This window comes from Arabidopsis lyrata (assembly GCF_000004255.2).
Source record: "Arabidopsis lyrata subsp. lyrata unplaced genomic scaffold ARALYscaffold_1, whole genome shotgun sequence".
In the NCBI taxonomy this organism is placed as follows: Eukaryota; Viridiplantae; Streptophyta; class Magnoliopsida; order Brassicales; family Brassicaceae; genus Arabidopsis; species Arabidopsis lyrata.
In genome coordinates, this window is record NW_003302555.1 from 7,661,396 (window position 1) to 7,679,984 (window position 18,589).

General features: G+C 35.8%; 3 protein-coding genes and 1 long non-coding RNA gene across 5 annotated transcripts; 3 read left to right on the forward strand and 1 right to left on the reverse strand.

Moving 5' to 3' along the window:
- Positions 1-12: 12 nt before the first annotated feature.
- Positions 13-10,701, reverse strand: LOC9329055. Of its 2 annotated transcripts, XM_021014274.1 has the most exons (42): positions 10,381-10,701; positions 10,030-10,105; positions 9,682-9,762; positions 9,536-9,616; positions 9,356-9,432; positions 9,172-9,226; positions 9,031-9,079; positions 8,656-8,793; positions 8,213-8,291; positions 7,952-8,030; positions 7,817-7,863; positions 7,482-7,676; positions 6,982-7,057; positions 6,761-6,841; positions 6,605-6,685; positions 6,341-6,417; positions 6,223-6,277; positions 6,087-6,135; positions 5,850-5,987; positions 5,503-5,584; positions 5,351-5,429; positions 5,047-5,093; positions 4,474-4,685; positions 4,232-4,319; positions 3,992-4,111; positions 3,767-3,885; positions 3,581-3,653; positions 3,374-3,493; positions 3,168-3,236; positions 2,877-3,047; positions 2,737-2,784; positions 2,513-2,654; positions 2,318-2,415; positions 2,040-2,184; positions 1,873-1,958; positions 1,690-1,800; positions 1,441-1,515; positions 1,163-1,228; positions 880-1,068; positions 676-783; positions 507-587; positions 13-350 (listed from the first exon to the last, which is right to left on the reverse strand). In XM_021014274.1, the coding sequence occupies exons 1-42, from the start codon at positions 10,474-10,476 to the stop codon at positions 168-170; spliced, it is 4,122 nt and encodes a 1,373-aa protein (XP_020869933.1). In that variant the 5' UTR covers positions 10,477-10,701; the 3' UTR covers positions 13-167. The 2 variants fall into 2 exon arrangements, with proteins under 2 accessions (XP_020869933.1, XP_020869934.1); XM_021014275.1 differs by lacking the exons at positions 9,682-9,762; positions 10,030-10,105; positions 10,381-10,701 and having other exon boundaries at positions 9,515-9,579.
- Positions 10,702-10,939: 238 nt separating this feature from the next.
- On the forward strand, positions 10,940-12,113 carry LOC9329056 (lipid transfer-like protein VAS). The gene is made up of 3 exons (XM_002890220.2): positions 10,940-11,499; positions 11,628-11,693; positions 11,833-12,113. The coding sequence occupies exons 1-3, from the start codon at positions 11,145-11,147 to the stop codon at positions 11,955-11,957; spliced, it is 546 nt and encodes a 181-aa protein (XP_002890266.1). The 5' UTR covers positions 10,940-11,144; the 3' UTR covers positions 11,958-12,113.
- Positions 12,114-13,015: 902 nt separating this feature from the next.
- LOC110225266 lies at positions 13,016-13,663 on the forward strand. Its single transcript, XR_002329660.1, has 2 exons — positions 13,016-13,150; positions 13,257-13,663. It is a non-coding gene; the product is annotated as an uncharacterized LOC110225266 (long non-coding RNA).
- Positions 13,664-16,517: 2,854 nt separating this feature from the next.
- LOC9329057 lies at positions 16,518-17,382 on the forward strand. The gene has a single exon (XM_021013847.1). The coding sequence runs from the start codon at positions 16,622-16,624 to the stop codon at positions 17,156-17,158; it is 537 nt and encodes a 178-aa protein (XP_020869506.1). The 5' UTR covers positions 16,518-16,621; the 3' UTR covers positions 17,159-17,382.
- Positions 17,383-18,589: the final 1,207 nt, after the last annotated feature.

Genomic DNA, 18,589 nt, shown 5'->3' on the forward strand with positions numbered 1-18,589 from the left:
CAAAAAAAAAAACAGTTAAAAACTGATTTCTTTATTTCCAACAACAGTGCATCTGCATTGCATTCATCTTCTTTGGATGTGATGTAATATTATCTGTTTTTTATTCTTTGGATGTGATGTACAACTGAACTAAACAAATTGATCGGACATTGTTCATCAACAATAACTCAAGCTTTTCCAGCAGAGCCAAAGAGACGGATCTTATCGGTGATCACAGCTTTCATGGCTGCTTTTGTTGCCGACATGACATCAACAAGGTCGGTCTTCTTCCCAGAGCTAAGAGCTTCCATGTAAGCCGTTCTTACTTCTGTGTTCACGTTGAACTTCCTCACTCCATTTTCAATGCATTCCTGATTTCAGACAACAAGATTCATAACACCCACAAAGACGTTAATTCAGTTAAAATCCATATCAAGATCTTGATCAAAAGAGAAACTTTTCCCGCCGATTTTATTAGTTTTCTATTACCAAACACTAAGAAACTTTCAAACATGATAGACTCATACCTTGATAAGCTTCTCAGACAAACCAGAAGCTCCATGAAGAACAAGAATGACGCCTTTCTTTGAGCTTAAGGCGTGGAGTTCCTATATACATGGTGATCAGTTAGAATAAGAATGACACAAAGTCAGCACATCATAAAACTTCTTCACTCAGCACAAGAATTTAATTAACCTTAAGTAAGTCAAGCTTGAGTTTTGGACCGGACTCGGGGTATTTTCCATGGACATTTCCTATACACACAGCCAAAGCATCTATACCAGTTTCCATAAATTCCTCAGCCTGAGAAAGTCATAAAAAATATTTGTACTTTGGTTTAGCAACATAAATTTGGTAGGTGAGAGATTGGATTCATCGGCGCTTAAAACCAACAAGGACCTGGTGAACGTTGGTGAGCTTTGCTTCATAGTCTTCAACAGTCAAGCCATCCTCTGTTCCTGAGAGTCGACCTAGTTCAGCTTCCACCATAATGTTTTTGGAACGGGCCAACTCTGTTATGGATTTCGTGTAGGATAAATTTTCTGTGAAGGAAAGATGAGAACCATCTACCATCACTGAATCTAATCCCTGCAAGAAATAAATTTGGTATGAATTTTTCAATATAAGAATAAGTAAAAGATGACAAAGAGATTGCCATAAGTGATAGAGATCTCAAACTTACTAGCTCAAGAGCTTCTAATAGCTCATGCTTTGTAGTTCCATGGTCAAAGTGTACGGATATTGGAACCTGCCACATTGTGCATATTAATCAGAGAGTTCAGTGTCAAGCCCATGTATTGGGTATTTAGCATCAGCACTTAAGTTTTGATTTCAATGTCTATTCCGGAAAAAACACATACGAAAGCTGCAGAGCGAGTTCAAAACTACATGACTATTAAAATAAAGGTATGCATCTAAATTCTTATGCAGAATTAAAATTCAGTCACAAAGCCCATTTACCCTAGCTTGTTCAGCTGCAGAGATGCAACATGAAACCAATGGAATGCCTCCTTGCTTGAAGGCACCTGGATGGACCTAAAAGCATAGCCAAAACATAGCCAAAAAAAGAAAGGTCAGCGTCCATTTCATTTTGTGTCGGACATTCTACAATTCGGAACAGAATGTTATTCTTTAGTTGCTATTGTGACTCATATTTCTCATATGAACTCTTTTATGTATCAGAGATCCACTTTTAGTCAGAAAACTAACCTGCAATATGGCAGGACTGTTTTCTTCCTCTGCAGCTGCTACAACAGCTTCTACTCCTTCCAGGTTATACACATTAAATGCTCCAACTGCATATCCACCTTTTTCTGCATTCTATTTTACATAGAAAGACAACATCAATATAAGAAGAGATATATGAAGCTAGAGAACGAGAAGGATACTCACAAGAAGCAGCTCTTTTGTCGACCGTCCTGCTACCACTGACCAAGACTTCACAACTTCTGCAAGCGCTGTGCTGTTACCAACATTACCTGTTACAAATGGAGAAAAAGAGTTGATTAAGAATGCCTATTTTCTTCAGTTAAATGTTTTGAATACAAATTAAGATTTACCAGGGAAAACAATGTAGGGGACCCCTGGATGTCTACTTTCTGGACCTAACTTCCATACTGGAACACCAGCAAGGGCTTGACCAATCACAAGTGCACGTCTTGCTTTAAGTGCTTTTGTTGCTGTGTCTGATGACGTAATTCCACCCTAAACAATGAGGTTACAATGTCAAAGAATTCGAAAGGCTTTGGATCATAGAACAGATGCAATTTCAACTGTGCATTGACAGAGTGTGTCAGGAAGTTTATGAGATGGAAAGATAAATATAGAAGCTAAATACCTTAGCAAGAATATAACGAGGTCTGGTTGATATCTGGCTCACTACTTCAACCAGAGCGGAGCTCACTTTGCTGTTAATATCAAGACTTTCGGAAGATGCTGTCAAAATGAATATCAGACCCGTTAATGATGATATTCCTCAGTCATGACTTTATACCAACGACAAAAAGATATAAAGATTTGAATAGAGAACAACTTTTCCCCGTGATGAGTTCACGACTGCTCATAATCAGAGTCTCCCTGCCAGCCCGAAGGAAAGCATCAGCCATCTCAACTGCTCTTCTGATTTCTTCCTCTCTCACTTCGGATGACTTGAGAGCAACTTTTTCTACAGAGATCTGTTGATCATTGCTAGAACTTAGCAAACAAAGCATGCATGTGGGAAAATACAATATCCCGTGCTACATCTACTTCCTGTACCTCGATGCTCCTTAACTTCTGCTTATGTTGTGATTGTAGTTCTTCAACCTGTTAGTTTGAAGAAAATGACTCAGCACTCTTTACCTTTGTTTCATTGAAAACATAACAAAGAAATTAGTGTTGTTAGTAGATAAGCTAACCTGCTTTGTTGTTTTCGGGACATATGAGCCTACAACTATTAGTGCACCACTACTTTCTTTGTTAGATGCGAAATCTTTCGGCAACACAGGATCTTTTGGAATAATCCCTATTAGAGCAGACACAAAGCTAGCAGCAGTGCGGCATAAAAAGGATCTCCCTTTCAGTTCTGCCTGCCATATATAATGTTCAATGGAAAGAAGGGACCAAAAATATAAGAGCAAAATAAATGTATCCTCTAATTGAATATGCCACAAAAAATTAAAGACTAGAAGAGTAATTGGGCGGCTTACCTGGATCATCCCCGCTGCAAATACAGCCATGTCTCTTTCACTAGCGGCGTTGACAATACATGTAGACCCCTGAATTACATATGAAATGGAAATAGAGTTAAGACTTTCTACACAACTGGGACTAATTGATTTCACGATTATGAAGACCAAAAGTTCACGGAGAGCACCATCATGAAGTCATCTCAAAATCTGCTTGGAAAATTTACCTTCTTTAAACTGCATAGAAACTCACACACTGCATCAGGACCACCTTTTCTTAAAAGCTGAATTGGGATCGACTGAACGCTGTTAGCCGGAATGATGCCAGCTGTTTTCTCCTCAACCCACTGGAATCATATCAAATTCTTCCTTATTAATAATTTCTTAAAGGGTCAAATAATATAAGATGATTCCCTTGTTGTAAGAATTCAGACCTCACGGAGATTTGAGGATTTATATCCAAAGGATGCGTCTTTGGCAAACTCTGTCTCTCCTGCAGGAACGAGCCTGCAATATTCAAGATGAAGACCATCAATCTTCATCCTCTGAAGGGAACTTTTCCTTGATTCTGGAAGTTTGAAAAAATTAAATACACACACATGTTGCTCACAATGACATACCTATCAGAATCCGCAACATAATGCACATCATTAATAGTATAACGTCCTCCTTGAAGGAAGAAGGGGCAAATAATCCATGCATCCATTTCCCCAAGTATTGAGACAGCAGCATCTGCTTCCTGTATGTGGATCATAATATCAAGTTATGACAGAAACAGATGTCAAGCTCAAATCATAACATTGACATGATAGTCTGCTATTTCATGATAGGGTTACCAAACTTGCCTGAGGAAAATGACCACGTAATGTTGAATCACCCCTCAGAACAATAGTGTAGTCAGCGTTGCCAACTTCTTTTGATGCAGCACATAGGTTGGAACAGATGTCTTTGATCAACGCACTAGCCTGTTGAAGAAATATGCAGTTAGAGCTTGCGATTGCTGAAGTTGAGTGACATTAGTTTTCATTCATGAGACTAGAACTTTCCAGCCAATAGACTACACAAAATAAAAGAAATGTCTTGACCTTCTCAGGGCTTAATGACCTTGAATTTGTCAAAATGAAGAAGCATGCAGGCTTTTTTCTGAACTGCTCAGAAATAGATTCAACACTCCTGTCAAAATGTAGGGAAAAGAAATAACCAATTATCAGTTCTTTCCATTGGGTTCTAGGCTAGCGACTTGCCAATTATTTCAATGAAAGATTCATGATATCTTTTGTGTTGACAAGACAAATTCAGTTTCATAGAGAAAGTATGCAAGACTAACCATTCAGTTAAAACCTCTACGTCATGAACAGTTTGTGTCCCGGTTGGATCATCATCAAGAACAACCAATGTCTTCGAGTTTCCCATATTTAGTCTATGTATGTCAGCTGTAGGGTCTAAAGGCCATTCAGATGGAAGAGAATTCAGTAGGTCTTGTTTCTTCAGAACAGGAAGTCTCCCTTCGACTTTAATCCCAGCAAGGGTTTCATATACCTATAAATATAATAAAACGTTTCAGTTACTTACAGCTTAATAAGACACCAATCTTGACACTGTTATAGCTTCATATGTCCATCTATGGCTAAGAAAGATAACCAGTAAACACTATAAGTAGATCTTGTTTCCAATAGTTCATAATCTATAAGAGCAAACTCCAAAATCTTTCGGCTTCGGTATCAATAAAAAGCACCTTAAACTGTATATTTGTCATTTACTAGCAAACGTTTGCATTTTCTTTCACGTAAAAAGAGGATTTCTATTGTTTATAGAGACGTAAATTAACAGCCAAAAGCTGTCTCAAATTCAACCACAATAATCTTGGTGCTAGGAATCAGTACACATATGAAAATTATACCTTCACCACTCCAGCATCATCAATCCGTCCCCAGCCCGCAGCAGAGCCTGTAAATGAAAATATCTCTAAGGATATTAGTCTCCATCTATATGGGGCAATAAGGATAAGGAACTATAGTAGCATAGCTCAGTAAAAGTAGAAAGAAGCACTGCTAAGAATATTTTTGAAGAAATTTGCAACACATGAGACTATGTATTCAACCCAAATACTGAGCTCTTAAATAATAATTTGAATTGCTGAAAAGGTAGGACAAAAATGATGCACATGCAAGATGAATTGAGACAGATAAAAGACTGAAGGATACCGGCTAAGAATAGCTGGTGTGCCACTGTTGATATATGGAGTGGAACTTTACGGGATGAACCTTCTCGAGTAACAATTCCCTACGGTCAAAACTCATGCATAAGTCAAGAAAACAGAACAAATTTACAAATTGATTACAGTTGCTAATCTTACCAAATCCTTGACAAAAATATCAAGAGCAGAGTATGGTGTATAATCATTATCGAGCATGTGCGGAACACGATTTTCAAACATCCTGCAAGATGTAAAATAGGAGCCATTCAATTTACGACCTACAAGGCTAACATAAACGCGTTTCTTATTAACTTGTAAAAATAAATATCAACAAGCAAAAGCACAGGGTTTCATGAAGACAAGGCTTTAGGCATAAGATAGTTAAAAAAAATTCAGAGCATCAGAGTGATGCACTTTTCATCAGAAATGTTAAAGCTGTGAATGGTAACACAGAATTTTCCAGAGATAAAAAAAAGTTATTCCAGAAAAATCTACGTAATGCATACCAAGATGTTCCACCGCTGTTGGAAATAACATTGAATAGCTTTCTAGTATTCAGACCTAACCGAGCTCCGAATGCCATTGCCTCGGCAGCTGATGCGATATGAACTCCCGCAAGCAATTGATTGACCATTTTTACACCACTATGGAACATCAAATAAACAAGTAACAAAGCAAGTGAAAATTTCCATGTCAGTAAAGAAAGGATCGTGATGTTAATAACAAAAGATAAAACAAATTACCTTCCTGCCCCACAACCTCCTTGAATCACGTAGAGCTTCTCACTTAATGCTGCTCAAAAATAATATAATCAGGCACATCCAGGTTATGATGTGAACAAGAACTATATCACCAGAAAAATGAAAATGAAATCGTCACCTGATAACACAAGTCCCGCAGACTTAAGTGCTTCATCGGTACCTGAAGCCATTATCTGAAAAACTATATAACTTCAGCTTCCTTACAGACGCATTAAATAGGTTTCTAGACTTCATACCGTAAGTTCCCCCATGGCAGCCCTCTTGACACCACCAGAAACAGGAGCATCCACCAGCTTTAGGTCCTTTCCCTCATCTGCAAGATTACCAAAAAAAGAATAAATTATAGAACTCAATCAAGTGACAGTAAAAGATAATGAGGGAAGTGAGAATTAATCAGCGGGGCATATGACCAACCAGAATGAACAGTATTTACTGTAGCCCGTTACTGAAAACACTTTGTAAGGATTTTCCTCTATCATCAAGCAAAGAAAAAAACTTACTTTCTAGACGCCTTTCAAGTTGGCTAACAAACGCGGGAGAGACTGTTGACGCAAGTACAACAGTCGCTCCAGATGGAATAGCTGAAATATTTGAAAGAAAAGATAGGAAAGTCAGCTCTAACCTCCAGTGCTAAAAGCTAGGGTATAGAGAGATACCTTCAACCGCTCCAAGATGTCCATACAAGACATCCTCAGCCTGAACCTCGTTTGTTACCATAATTACAAGAACATCTACATCTGTAGGAGCAGATACAAATTGTAAGTATTATTTTTGGGGTAAATGACTGGATTTTAGGGGAAAAGGCAGATATTCATCTCAAAAGAGCTGGGAGCTACATGACACAGCTACACTGTAATTATCTGCTTTCGAGGAGTACCTTTCGTCACTTCAGCTGGAGAATTTGCCACCAATCCCCCGGCATTCTCAAATCTGACAAGTGTTGGCTTGTATACCTGCAATTCAAATCATTTCAACATTTCATTTCAAAATGTTGCATGTTTACTGCTTAAGAGTGATAAAACAGTGTTTCTCTTTGAATTTAAGTCACCTATTAGCAAATCCTACATTTATAATAATCTGACGAGCTAATGCGAATACATGAGTAAATTAACAATTATATGAAAAAGGCACCCAAAGCATAACATTCACGGAGCTAACAGCCAAAAGTAAGGCAATCTATGAATGCACTACAGCCAAAAGTCTAGATTGAGGCAAACCATGTGCCCCTGTAAACACAGTGTTAACTTACTCTTATACATATATACCACCGACTCATATAACCAATTAAAACCAACTAACACAATCATCCTGAACATGTATATCATAGACTCCCTATACCATTTCTAGTGGAGACTGGAGGGTTAATCAAAGGCTTACGTCATAACCGCGGACAGAAAAATTTGATTTCAACAGGTGTGCTGCCATGCCAAAACCCATTGCTCCAAGACCAATAAAACCAACTCTATTCACAGGCTTTGCTTGAGAAGTAATTTCTTTGGCCAAATCCTCTGGCTTATAAAGTTCTCTATTGGCTGCTTCTAATATGCCAACACCAAGTACTTTTTCCCAGATCTGCTTAATCATTAGGTGAACCTTTCATTAGAGAGTCATGCGTCATGTAAATGGTCTATGACAGTAGTTTTCCATTCAGTTACAATTTCCACAAGTTTCCAAAGAACTAGAAAACAGATGGAGAAAACTTTATTAGGGACCTTAGCCAATGAAGTAGCTGTATCATCTCCCTGCATCTGTGATATTCCTGGAGAAGGGAAAGTTATGCATAGAAATAAATAAGTGGAAAGAGGTTGTTATCATTGTCCCGGACATGAGATCATATTGATTTATACCGGAGATTAGTTGTTGGCGTGCAACTGCCAAAAGTGGGACAGGAAATGGGAGCGATTTGGCTTTATCTTCAACAATGCCCTTGCCATCAGAAAGTCAGTTAGAGTCTCATTAGTTACATATGCTAAACATCAAGACTTAATCACAGTGAAGAAATAAAATAAATTGGAGCTAAATTATGTATTTCTCTCTTTCCTATTTTCCTTTGAACCGAAAGAACGACAACGATAAAATATCACTTTCTATTTGATGTATCATAATACCAAATTTTGAGCGAGAACATTGAGGAAGCGACCCTCTATATCATCTTTTAGCAACAAAGGAATATGATTCTTGTAAATCCTGAAAACAAAATATACACAAGACAATTTATTTTTGTGACAGCCATGATCAGAATATGGGCATGTCAATTTGGCATATCTTCAATGGGCCTAAATGAGAAGCTAAAACAAAATCTATTTTTCTTCCAGTTAGATTTGGTAAACAGGAAACCATGCTATAGTTACAACTTACTTGCAATAGTTTATTCTCAAAACTTCCAGAATTAGACTATTCAGCTTATTCTTTTTCCGTTCTCTAAATGTGTGTTATTAAAGATCTACTAATACATGAAATGTTGTCAAACCTGTGATTACTAACAGTCCTACTATGAGAGACCTTTTTGATACTCATAACAAAAGGAAAGTCGTAGTAGCATAAAGCATACCATGAATTTCCAGCAGCATTGGAAATTATGTCATACAGTATCCACGGATGCACACCCGCCTGAGAACCTAAAGATATAGCCTCCACAGCAGCAACAAGATGAATGCCCTCAAGCAGCTCATTCACCATTTTAACTTTACTGGTTCAGAAAAAAAACAATGACATCAATTGGTTTTCTGTAATGCAGGGGAACAGTTAGAATAGTCAAAGGTGTTTTTTACGCATATTACGACCAAATATCTCATAGATTTCATGACATTAAATTCGGTAAACAACTTGAGCATTATAATTGATATGAATCGCGACGAGGAAATAGGCAGACAAACTCTTAGAAGTTGTAGTGACCACGAGAAGGTAATTCTGGAAAGTTCCATACCTTCCAGCACCAATTTCTCCATCAAAAGTGTACAGCTTCTGACACATTGCTGAATGAAACAAAGAGATTTTCTCAGTAACAAAATTAAAATTCAGAACGTCTACATCTTGAGCGGGTCTATACACTAGAGTTAAGTTTTACCAGTAAGAAAGGGTTGTGCTCTTGTGATCGAATCTGACCTTCCAGATGCTATTATCTTATAAGTTGAAAAGGAAAAGGTTACTACAAGTATGGTGACACGCAACTTTTAACAATGAATGGAGATCAGCTAGCACAATAGTAGTCCACCAGCATAACAAACTTAGCAAGACAAGAGAGTATATACCATTAGTTTTCCATCAAGAAGCTCAGACATCCCTTTTAAAACATAGGCATCAACTACAAAAATCTGCTCTCTGTTCTCTGCAGTGGAAACAAATCCCATTTTCAGTTCATGACTGAAAAGCGCAAACTTCAAAATACGGTGTAGAAAGGAAAACCATGCCTCAAAGTATCAAATTGAAACCTGTAAGTTGTTTCTCTAGCTTCTGGAGTTGCAAAGTCGATATTGTCGAAGACAAAAGCAATACAGTGTCCTTCTGTAGACCTGCGAAGAACAATAATTCTGAGAAAAATTTCATAAAATATGAGCTAAAGAATCTTCGGGAGTACCTTTCATAACACCCTCATCACCAAAAATGACATCTTGAACTTGGTCAGGGTGGGATAGTAAAACCACCACGGCTGCTGCACCTGCTTAATTAAGAACAAAGACACAAGAGAGAGGAAGCAAGGTAAATATCATGACACAAGACAGTATCAAAAGTAAAGAGAGTCATAAAACAAGGTAGCAACAGAACACACAAGAAGACGGTTTGCATGTACAGAGGCTAGTGCTGGATATAAAATCAAATGCTCGATAAACCGTAAAAAATGTGCATCTTTGCCTTAGAATTTGAACTCATATCCATGTATGTTAGTGTTTCAAATTCCTTAGAATACACTCAGAGACTGCTATACCTTTCCCAACATCAGCAGGGCTGTCACATTTGTGTCCTCCCAATTCAGTGAACTTCTCCACTAATTCTGTACTTATCTGTCGAATTAGATACAACAATTTAGCTTTCCTCCTTATTTTTTCCAACAAAAATTCCAAACTACTAATCAAATCAATTTCACGTCTGTAGAGAAGATTGATATAAACGTGTAAAACAGCTGAAATCCCGAGAGATAGACTGAGTATTTCGAAATTACTACAGAACCCACAAATTTCACATGTTTGGTTCCGAATAATTTAAACCGATCCACATGATTTTTCCAGAACATGCCGATCCAACAAAAAAAAAAAAAAAAAAAGCCGAAGCAACAGACCTCGAATGCTTGAACCTTAAACCCAGAACGAAGAAGCGAAGAAGCTAATTCGAAGCTGTAAGAATCAAGACCAACAAACCCAACGACGCCACCCATCTTCTCCGATCACTACGATTCTCCGTTTCCTCCGATGTAATTAATATACAGTCAACCAACCAATTTCATACGCATCTCTCTGTCTCTGTCTCCATATATATGAAACTATATATTTAACAAATTGAGATTAATGTAACGTTACATCGTGTAGGCTCTTACGTGGAAATCCATATCCAAAAGCCTTTAGCCTTTTAACTTATCTGCTAAAAGCAAAAACTTTCTTTAGCAAATACATCATTATACATATTTATAAAAAAAAAATTGAGAATAATTTGTATTGTTGTTAGGTGAGAAAACTACAAGAAAACATAGTATATGGTATCATTCCATTTAAGGTTCCATATCATTCCACTTTCTATATGAACGAACATCTAAACTCTTAAAATTGGCCACTCTTGTAATAACGATATTCTAGATTAATTTTGGATTAACTAATTAAGCAAAGTCAAAATCTTCACTAATCCAGAGCTTAGTCTTCGTTCCAATGCATAATGATAGGATCAGAAACTGATTATCTCGAAAAATCAGGCTGGATTAAATTCATAACCCAAAAATTATAACCGCCGTGTGTACATATAAATAATCACATGTGTTTACAACTTTTACATCTTACCACCAACAACTAAAGATAGAAAGAACATATATAAAGAGATATTACCGCTTGAGAAATGGAGACTGTTAGATTCGCCGTCGCCGTCGCCGTCGTTCTTGTATTTTGCGCCGTTACGTCGTCTAATGCACAGACTACACCACCGAGTGGCGGTGCAGGAGGAGACGCACACTCACTGCCGTGTATTCAGAAACTGATGCCGTGTCAGCCGTATCTTCACTTGGTGACTCCGCCGCCGGCGTCGTGTTGCATGCCGTTGAATGAGATCGTAGCCAAAGACGCGACGTGTCTCTGCGCCGTCTTCAACAACGTCGATATGCTCAAATCGCTTAACCTCACTAAAGAAAACGCTCTCGATCTCCCCAAAGCTTGTGGCGCCAAAGCTGACGTGTCACTATGCAAAACCAGCGCCGGTGAATAAATCCCTACTACGACGTCGTTTTTAAGTTTCTTATTTAGCCCAATGCGACGCCGTTTTTATTTCTTATCTAGCCTAATAATTAATGCGACATTATTTTCTGTTGGTTTTGTGTTAACGAAGGAACTAATTCGTCTTCAACACCGCCGGCAACCCCCAAAACTCCTCCAGCATCTTCCACCAGTACCGGTACGAATACATAAAAGTTTAAAATATTTGAAATTTAAATCTATTTGTGAGGGTTTTACGGGAAATATATTTTTTGTGGTATAAAACTAAGTTTTAAAAATTGTGGATTATTTATGTAATTTTATTTTTAAAACGACAGGAACAGGAAGCGGTTCAACCGGAGATGCAGCTTCTTCGACGGCCAAACCAACAAGCTCAGCTCCGGCCATCAACTTCGGTGGACTTAGCTTTGCATCGGCTGTCGTGGCAACACTCTTCTTCTGATCTACTATATTTATTTTACGTACGTCTTTATCGGCTAGGCTTTCATTTGTTGGAAATTAATCAGACGATGTTCGGTAACGTTCTTATTTCAACTAAAGGTTATAACTGATGTACTATGAAATTCAAATAATAGTAATAACTTCCAACAACGCTTTACCAACATTTTGTCTAAACAAATGTCCAAATGTTCAAATCTTCTTATCATGGATTTTAGTTTTCATTTTGTTGTCTTCTTATAAAATCTAGTGAATTAGATGAAAGGAGATAGATATGATGAAATTAGTTAAGATAGACGGACATAAATCCAATTATAACCATTATTTTGTATAAACAATTTATTCCACATATTTATAAGTTTATATACAAAATAATCTTAAGAGCTTTTTCAAATTCTTCCAATCATATTTATATTAAAACAAAAAGGATACCCGCCAGTGAAATTTGTAGAAGTTTAATTGTAAACTTAAATCCAAATTACAAAAAATAAAACCAAACTGAACCAAGAGCATATGTAGTTTTAAAAGAAAAAAAAAAAAAAAAAACAAACATGACTCTTTCTTGATGGGCAAAAAACACTAGATAAGGCCATCAAAATTTAACTTGGACTGCATCACGGATCAACATAGGCCATGATTGACCATCACCTTCACGCCTGCAACCTTCTCTCCAGCGGTTCAAGTACGAGGTGGGAAATGCTTATGGCTCATCAATGTTACTGTTGCTTTGACTTCTCTTGGGAAGAGGACATCGTAGAAAGTTGGTGGTCTTTTCTCGGAAAAACGGTCTATTTCCCCACGAGAAGTATCACATCATAACAGATATAGCCCATTCTTTGACCACGGTCCATATCTCTTTGAAATCAAAGTTCTCTTCCTATTTCTCTCTGAATCGAAAGTTTTAATGCTAAATGTCCCCGATTCAAAAGTTCGAGAGCTAAAACCCCACGGAACTGGGTTTAATCGGTTTACTGTATACAAAACCGATAAACAAACCAACTAAACCTAATTATAACCGGAGTAAACCTGATTTTACCCGTTGACATAATAATTTGGTCAGATCAAAACTATATCAAGCATGAAACCGATTAGTTTCATAGAGCTCAAACCCAATCGTAAACAACAAACAGAGCCACATCTCACAAACAATGGTAGACACAAATATGTCCGTAATTAACAAATCAAATCAACCCAAAGGTAGATCTTGATGATTCAAATCAAAATCTAAAGCTTGTGGAAGGATCCAAATCCGATTACGTTCTGGGATTTGTGCTAATTTCTCTGTTTCTTGTTCAATTAACAGAGGATGGAGAATGGGTTCTGGGTGTTCGTCGATATGGCTAGCGGAAGATGGAGGAATCTTAAGGAAATGACAGAGAAAACTCAATGAAGATGATGATTGTTGAATACATAAAAGATTTCATTTTTTTTTTTTGGTTTCTTCATTTTTGCAGAAAGTTTAAGAAATAACTGATTGATAATAATACTTAGACGAGTTAATAACCCTTCATTTGTTTTAATCTTTCTCCTAAATTTTGTAATCTTTGATTTGTTATCTTGGAAAAAGATAAACAAAGAGTTTGTAACTTTCAAGCAATTTCTTCTCTTTACGACTATTTCGATTTTCTCCAAGATCCCAATCGTAGGACACACTTCTTATCATTGGAATAGAGAACAATGTAATCTAGCTATTTACAACCTAAACGTAGTGGAAACTTAGAGAAGAAAATTCAGGTTGAGTCAACTTGAAGCTTGATTGACATGTAGAGGAGGGTGAGAAGAGCTCCTTGTGGAAGAGGAGCATGTCTAGCTAAATTGGAGCCAACCCACATTGCCACTACCATAAGAACCACCACGCTGCTGCTTGCTTTTCCACAGAGCCAGCTTGCAAATTTTGCTGGAGAGGTGATTATACGAAAGAGATGATTATTAGCCAAGTTGAGCTCATTTAGATTCCTCCAACCACGAATGCCTCTAGGAATTTCGCCGAAGATTTGATTCCTACTAAGATCAAGCCTGCTCAATTACTTCAATTTCACCAAGCTTCCAGGAATCTCACCGGTGAAATCATTCTCCGCTCCGGAAATCTCGATCAGTCCTTTAAGCGATCTGATTTCGTTGGAAATTGATCTTTTGAGATTCGTAGGTTCGATAGATTCTTCGCACCAGAACCCGTCTGGGATTTGACATGAAAGCTTGTTGTTAATCAATCCAACCCAAGTCAAGCTCTTGCATTTCCGAGATTAGTGGAGATTTCTCTGTAGAACAAATTTTCTATTTACAATAAATTTATGCAATGGGATTTTGTAATTTTGATATCAAATTTTATCAAAATTGTTTGAAGAATCGGGTGAAGAAGAAGATGATATCCGATCAGATCATTTACGGGTCAGTCATATTTTAATTCAGTTTAGAATCAAATTTTAGTGGTTTGGTATTCAGTTTACTTTGGTTTTAAAGTGCAAACCGATATAATCCAGATCTGGGAACATTTAGCATTAAAACTTTCGATTCGGAGAGAAATAGGAATAGAACTTTGATTTCAAAGAGATATGGACCGTGGTCAAAGAATGGGCTCCATCTGTTATGATACGATACTTCTCATGGGGAAATAGACCGTTTTTCTGGCAAAATAACGTCTTATTCATAGTTTATCTTCTACATAGTCATAAACCTATAAATTAGTGCACCTGAATATATATATGGAATATGATAACAGTAATTAACGTTACAATACAGACCACTATGGTTTACAAACTCCAGTTAAAATGTATATATAACTCTTTAGAATTTAATAGCTGACGTTTTTGGAAGCTAGCTTTTTAGCACCTGTCAAGATATTGACATTGCAACTCCCAGATAATGTAATTATAATAATTCCCTGATTTAAATATGTTGACGATAGCTAATTGAGAGCCCCTTTTCACTTTAGTTCTAGGCTTCTAGCTAGCTAATGGATGTGTTTATATAATAATGTTATCCGAGTGTTTGTGACTCTGTGTTGTAAAATTATCGATATACTAAACCATATGACAGTTCATCAAATGGATTCGATTTCGTTTATTTTAATCTTTAAGATTATGAAGCCAACAAAACAAGCAATAAACAACGAAACAAGTAGAGTCCAAAGTCCAGGGCACTTTACAAATAAAATCACATAACTCGAACTGTTTTAGTCTCCGACAGCGACAAATACATATACGCAAGTAAACATACAGCCACATAAACATATACACACAGAGACATAAACTAAGAGTGTTTAACAAAATTTGATATAGTTTACATAAATCCATCTAATAAAGCCTACTAATTGTACTAATTTGTGTGTTAGTATGTGTATACGTATACATATGCAGTTTATATAATTTTCTTAATCAACTACAATTTATAAATTAAAAATTATAACTTTAATCTATAGAGTAACATGAATTTACCTGTCTACATCTGAATACCAAATCTACAGTATACATGATTATATATGGCATGTTTCCTATAATGCTTTAAGTTTTAATAATATAAAACGTTGATTAAAAAACATACTGTACAAAAATGTGGCAACTACCAAATTTTCCTTTTATTGAATGAATAAATGTATTCAGACAGCTATTGAGCTGTATATATATATGATATATTACTTTGTTTCATGGTACCGACTTATGTTATGTAATCTTTGTTTTTGGCTTTTGGAATTTCTAAGAACAGAGAACTAAAGTTATTATTATAATATCAAAGTATAAAAATGAAAAACAAAAACAAAACGGAGGGAGAAGCCATGTCTAATGATGAGTTAGGTAGCGTCGTGACTCGAGCTCAGCTCAATCGCCCAGCTCTTCACAATCAGACCCATCCTTCGTCCATGTGCGTTTTTCTTCTCTCTACTCTACTCTATCGTATTAATTCACATTATAGACTTTAATCACATTATGTCTCAATCAAGTTTGAAAAAAAAAAAAAATTTACACAATTTTTATATATGAGTTATGACAATAGTTAAATCATAATTTTGTATAGTATGTTGATTACCATTTTTTGTTGGCATTGTACTGACTCCCATTTATAACTGTCGAAGTAAAAAAAGTCAAATCTAATTTTCTGCTTTCTCTTATCGCATTGATTCATGCTGTTTTGCCGAATAAAAACATTTAGTTCTAAATGACCTTTGTCACAACAAAAAGTCACACTTAGATATACATTTTATATTTGTAATCTTTTTGTTTTGTTCGGTAGAACGAAACATAAAACAAATAAGCTGGTCTTATAAGGAATGAATCTGATTAATTATCGAGTTTGACTTGATGATTATATGAAAATTAATTATGTAGCGGCCATATATATATGTGAATTAATGAATTAGTGTTCGTGAAACGAAAACCTTACTTTTTGTAGTTTAATAAGAAATTATATCTATCAGATAAAGTCCCCCAATAAAGTTAATTAGAAACGACAACTATATTACGAAGAGAAAGAAGATAGACACAGTTGTACACAAACAGCTAACAAAATTAATTAGTAATACTTAATCATCACTTAATCCCTATACTAATACAAGTATATATATATATATATATATATATATAAACATAATTATAAAGCCAGCCCATTTTCTATAAACGTCTCTCTCTCTGTGTTTCTCTTTCGTTCTCTCGTTCTTCTACTCGGATCACAATAATGGGAAACACATCTTCATGCGCACCGTTGATCATATCAACAAACTCATCCTCAGGAGTAGTCAAAATCTTGGCTCCATTCACCGGAACTCTCGAAGTTTTCCCAAAACCCATCAAAACCTCCGACATCGTCTCTAGACGCTCCGGCCACTTTATCACCGACTCAACTTTACTCCAAATCGGCCAACGAGTCACCGCCGTATCTCCCAACGAGTTTTTACGGCCGAGACGACATCTCTACCTCCTCCTCCCGACCGACATGCTCTTCTCTGTCTTAACACATGAAGAACTCGCTCTCATCTCCGACAAAGCCGCGGAGACACTCAACGAAAGCCGGTATAGCCATTTGAAGAGAATATTCCCTGTTTGCATATTTCCGGCGACGGGAGACAAAAGAAGAAACTCATCATCAGCTAATGATGATGATAATCATGATCACGATGGTGTGGAAATAAGAGAAACCCTAGATGAGAAGGTACTATACGAATCAAAACATGGATCTTGGAGGCCTAAGTTGGAGACGATCGTGGAGAGCTAAATGCCTAAAGTCTCGAGGATCATTATAATACTATATATGTAAAAAAATCAATTTTCAATCGTAGATTAGTATTTTGTTTTTTTATTTATTCTTGATTTTTTGTCCGAGTTTTAAAGAGAAATTGAGTCTTAATTATATGGTTGTTCACGATTTGAAATTTCGTGTAGATACGGTGATTCAAATATTCAATTGTGTAATTAGGTCTGATTAATTTATAATGGACATCTTATGGGGAGGAGGATAACTAGTTTGTCTTCGTTTTAATTGCTTAGTATACATTCTAAACTCCAGAACATTGCTTATAATCACAAACTAGATAACAACCCGCACGATGTGCGGGATAAAGTGATTCAAGTAAAATTATTATGATTAAAATTATTATCCAGGATCCAAGATCCGTTTGTGTAAAACGAAACATGTTCTATTTTTTTTTTTTATTATTCAAATTTGGGACTATTTCATATAAGAATATGTTTTACCCGTAAAATATTTGAACCTTGAATAAAGCTTCAACGTGATAAAAAAGTATTGACGAAATGTTACCATTTATGGCAATATGTCTTTCCGTATGTTTTAAAGATTTCGAGATTTTGTAATATAAAAAGATTTTTTTTTTTTAATAAGTATAAAAAATCCAAAATTTAGCAAAGATGAGATTTGATAGTTTCCAAGCTAAGATTTTTTAGTGTTCCAAATATAAGATTCTTAGATTATGAATAGATTATTTACGAAATGGTTATAATGTGGCCAGATTTTGGTTTATATACAAATGTGGTTATAATGTTTTTATTCGAAAAGTTAGAACTCCTCCAAAAAATAGGATTTTAAGTATTCGTAACATATATAGAAAAGAGATTATCTTATTTATTTAAGTAAAAAATTTATGAAAGATGTAAAGATTTTGTAGTTTTGAATTCGAGATTTTTGAACCAAATGTATATATTTTATCATTTAAATATAAACATAAATATAAATATAAATAAAAAATTGTTTACCCATCCGCTAAAGAAAATTTATATAAATGTATATAAAGAAAAATATAAATATAAAAATATAGTAATATAAGATAAACAAAAAGTGTATGTTTTTAATTATTAATGGGATATATGGATGTATAAGACTAATGACAAATTCTGTAAATAGTCTAATAAATCTTGGATAATTATCTAAATATATAGAAGCCAAATTATTGTGAGAGCGACACATCAGCGTGGCAATCTTGTTAATAACACATGATGGTAAGGTTTTTTTTTTAAAATGTTTTTCTATTAATATATAGGGGATACATCCGTAACTAAGAGAATTAAGTAATTTACGGTATTTATTGTGTAAACTCTATCGAGTGATATATTATCTCACCACTACACGTATTATATGACCACTGTATATTATAGTATGAAGTTTGGGTATACATATATGCATGCATCTCTA

Excerpts from the sequence above, each read along its gene's own strand:
- LOC9329057 (XM_021013847.1), top strand. The coding sequence starts at position 16,622 with ATGGGAAACACATCTTCATGCGCACCGTTGATCATATCAACAAACTCA.
- LOC9329056 (XM_002890220.2), top strand. The coding sequence starts at position 11,145 with ATGGAGACTGTTAGATTCGCCGTCGCCGTCGCCGTCGTTCTTGTATTT. Across the intron at positions 11,500-11,627 it reads ACTATGCAAAACCAGCGCCG|GAACTAATTCGTCTTCAACA; the intron begins GTGAATAAATCC and ends GTGTTAACGAAG. Across the intron at positions 11,694-11,832 it reads AGCATCTTCCACCAGTACCG|GAACAGGAAGCGGTTCAACC; the intron begins GTACGAATACAT and ends TTAAAACGACAG.
- LOC9329055 (XM_021014274.1), bottom strand. The coding sequence starts at position 10,476 with ATGGGTGGCGTCGTTGGGTTTGTTGGTCTTGATTCTTACAGCTTCGAA. Across the intron at positions 7,864-7,951 it reads ACGCCAACAACTAATCTCCG|GAATATCACAGATGCAGGGA; the intron begins GTATAAATCAAT and ends TCCCTTCTCCAG. Across the intron at positions 5,988-6,086 it reads GGAGGTTGTGGGGCAGGAAG|TGGTGTAAAAATGGTCAATC; the intron begins GTAATTTGTTTT and ends GATGTTCCATAG.